General features: G+C 41.7%; 1 protein-coding gene across 1 annotated transcript; it reads left to right on the top strand.

Annotated features, from left to right (window-relative positions):
• The first annotated feature begins 271 nt into the window (after window positions 1–271).
• Window positions 272–1,570, top strand: LOC119804486 (melanoma-associated antigen B4-like). Its single transcript, XM_038315889.1, has one exon. The coding sequence runs from the start codon at window positions 272–274 to the stop codon at window positions 1,568–1,570; it is 1,299 nt and encodes a 432-aa protein (XP_038171817.1).
• Window positions 1,571–3,776: the final 2,206 nt, after the last annotated feature.

Below are 3,776 nucleotides of genomic sequence, written 5' to 3' on the forward strand. Positions count from 1 at the left end.
TAGACACATACATCACTGTGGGGCCCCAGGATCTTCCAGTTGCCTATATGCTGAGGACCTTTTTCATATCCCTCTTCAGGTTCCAGTAGGACACACAACAAGGAAAGCAGCCAGCTAGCAGGGCTCTGAGACAATCACCTACAAAGAAGTTTTTGTTAGACCCATGAGGGGGTGAGATTTTTTAGCTGGGGCCACTCACACTACTCTTCCTTCCCCACACCCCCACTGTCCTGCTTTATACTCCAGCCTACCATCTCCAGCCAGATTCATCATGCCATACTATCCACACTTCAGCCTCTGGAAAGTTTTCCAGGATGCTTTTGAAATATATAGATTAGCTGAGAAGGAAGAGGATGAGGAAGAAGAGGAAGAGGAGGAGGAAGAAATGGAAGAGGAGGAGGAGAAAGAAGAGGAAGAGGAGGAGGAAGAAATGGAAGAGGAGGAGGGGAAAGAAGAGGATGAGGAAGAAGAGGAAGAGGAGGAGGAAGAAATGGAAGAGGAGGAGGAGAAAGAAGAGGATGAGGAAGAAGAAGAAGAGGAGGAGGAAGAATTGGAAGAGGAGGAGGAGAAAAAAGAGGAAGAGGAGAAAGAAGAAATGGAAGAGGATGAAAAGGAAGAGGAGGAGGATGAGGCCAAGGAGGCAGGGGCGGCTACTTATAGTGACAGCGTCTTGTCCACATTATCTGCCTCTTTAAGATTCACTTTGCCCTCCTTCTGTGCTTCCCCACCTTCCGCTTCCTCATCATGTCCTCCGTTTTGGAGCAGTCCAGATGAGACAGAAGAGTCTGTTACCCGGATGCTGAGTATTTCACAGAGTTACCGGAGCTCTTCCTCCTTCACTTCATATATCAACTTAGATGAAGAATATGGCAGCCCGGAAGAAGAGAGTTTAAACACTTCGAAGTTGACAGACAATGTTTCCGCATGGCAAAATCTCAAAAAGCGAAAGGTCACCGAACTGGTGAATCTCCTGCTCCTGAAATATAGAATGAAAGAACCTATCCAGGAAGTGGAAATGCTTGGGGTTGTCAACGAAGACCACAAGAAACAATTCCCTGCCATCTTTGAGGAAGCTGCTAAGTGCTTAGAGATGATTTTTGGCATTGATATAAAGGAAGATGATCCTGTAAGCAGCTCTTACATCCTTACCAACACACTGAACCTCACATATGATGACTACAACAAGAGATTGCCTAGAAACGCCTTCCTGATAGTTATTCTGGGTGTAATATTCATAGAGGGGGACTGTGCTTCTGAAGAAAGCATGTGGGAATTCCTGAATATGATAGGAATATATGATGGGAAAGAGCATTTCATTTATGGGGAGCCCAGGGAGTTCCTCACTAGAGATTTAGTGCAGCAAAATTATCTGAAATATATGCAGGTGCCCGAGAGTTATCCTCCACGTTATGTATTCCTGTGGGGTCCAAGAGCCTACGCTGAAACTACCAAGATGAAAGCTCTTGAATTTTTGACCAAATTTACAAGGAGGGAACCAATGTATTTCTCGTCTTTATATAATGAGGCATTGAGAGATGAGGGCTCCAGAAACAGACCCATGGAGGATTAGTACCATTTTGATAACAACATGGGGCAACCCAATTACTGATTTTAAAAGGGACAGTCAAAATTTTAAGTAAGGAGGAGAATGTCAAGGTTAGTCTGGGCATGTGGAGAACACAGTATAACGCAACTTTGTGTTCTGGTTCTAGATGATGATAATTGTTTCATCTATTTTCTCTTTAGGTGTTTTTTTCAGTGCTCATCTTTGTAATTGAAAGTGTGGTACATTTCCTTTGCAATGCAAGTTTTTGATTACTTATATCTGTTCCTATCGTACCAGATTTTGAGAAAATGTAGGGAAACTATTCATTGGTTAATCTTTGAGTTGCTTTAATACTTTTAGTCAGCTCTGAAATGTGTACTCAGAATGGATTGTTTAAGCAACAAAAAAACAAGAAAAATGGTAATAAAATTTTAAGATCTCTGCTTATTGATTCATTTATTTACCAAACATCACTTGGATATATTTTTAAAGTTGTATTTATTTTATTTTTATGTGTATGAATATTTTGCCTGAATACATACATGTTTATCACATGTGTCCCTGGTACCCACAAAGGTCAGAAGAGAGCTTCAACTTTCCTGAATCTGGAGTTTGTGGGTGCTGATAACTGAACCTAGTTCATTGACAAAACAGCAAGTGCTCTTAATACCTGAGCCATCTTATAGTCCCAAGTTAGATTTTTTTTGAGCATGCACGGTTATTAGGAGGAGTATGGGGATAAATAACCACATTCCCTTCCTGGAGTTGGAAAGATTCTGGGGAGATGACTGGGAAGACATAATAAGCAAGAAGTAAATTGGGATGTGAGGTTTTATTTGTAAATGGCTCAAGTGCAAATGCCCTGAGCCAGTGCCAGAGACCTGACTCTTAGTGAGTCTTTGAGAAGAGAAAAATCACAGGATCAAATAAAGTGGTTCTCTGGGGGTTCCAGCTGAAGCAGAGCGAAATTCCTGGCTGACACTTGTGTGGGAAGGCATCCTGGAGGTTCTGCCTTGCTCCATTGTCTGTATTAAGTAATTTTTGTTTATTTGTCTTGGATTTTGAGACAGGATCTCTAGACCAGGCTGGCCTTGAGCTGATCTTCCTGCCTTCACTTCCAAAGTGCTGAGATTACAGGTGTGCACCACTATACCACATTTGCTTAGAGGTCTCCTGGTAAACAGGGCAAGAATACTTCTGAATGCTGCCTAGAGACCACCAGGCAGCCATTCTTTCTTTTTGCCTGGGAGAGCCAGAGCCAAGGGGTTGTTGTTTGGCCAAATCTAACCAAGATCTAGGATCTGGTGGCAAGATGGCAATAAAATTAGTTTAGAAAATATATCCAGAGGACGAACAGCTGGGAGGGGAGGACCAATTTTTTTTTAATTCTAGGCTCTTCAAGTTTCTTCAGCATTGGAAGAATGACTCACATCCAAAATAGTTTAGTTTTTAGAGAGAAAGTATCATGACTTATTTACAAAGCTGCATTTTGGGCTGTATATATTGAGTCTCCTGTTGAGCATATTTTCCCTCTGAATGAGTATGGGTGGGATCAAATTAATATTCAAGCTGAATTTGAATATTAATTTGTGTCAAAATAATAAAGATGACATTCATTATATACACATTTATATGCATACATTGCCAGTTGTTTATTAGCCTGTATATTACAATGGTCCCACATGATATTAGTGTTGAAGTTAGCTCCATAGAGAGCCATCTTTGGAGTTCTTGGGAGTTACCCTCAAGATCATGCAATCACATGGCTGGTGATTGGCAGTCTTCTTGCTTCCCAGCTGGCATTCTATTTATCTTTTTTTTTTATAGATAAGGCCTTATGTAGCACAGGCTTTCGGTGATGGGACTGGAACACAAACCCAGCCGCAAAACCTTCAACCTACAGTTTGCCCTGTTTGCAAGATGTGCTGGGACAAAAGTGGCACAGAAATTGTGCGAGTGGCCATTCAATGGCTGGTCCAGTTTGAGACCCATGCCATGATTGGGAACCTGTGCCTGATACTGCGTGGAGGACCAGGAACCAGTGGCTAGATAGCCCAATAGTCCAGTAACCTAGGATAGAACCAAACACGCCCAGCAAAAAAGTCAATGAAATGATTCTTTTTATTATTGTTATTATTTTTTCTTTTTTGGTTTATTTTTTTATCTTTAAAAATTTCCATCTCCTCCCCTCTTCCTCCACCCATACCCCCCTCCCTCCCTCTTCAGGCCA

Source organism: Arvicola amphibius, chromosome X, assembly GCF_903992535.2.
Source record: "Arvicola amphibius chromosome X, mArvAmp1.2, whole genome shotgun sequence".
Lineage (NCBI taxonomy): Eukaryota > Metazoa > Chordata > Mammalia > Rodentia > Cricetidae > Arvicola > Arvicola amphibius.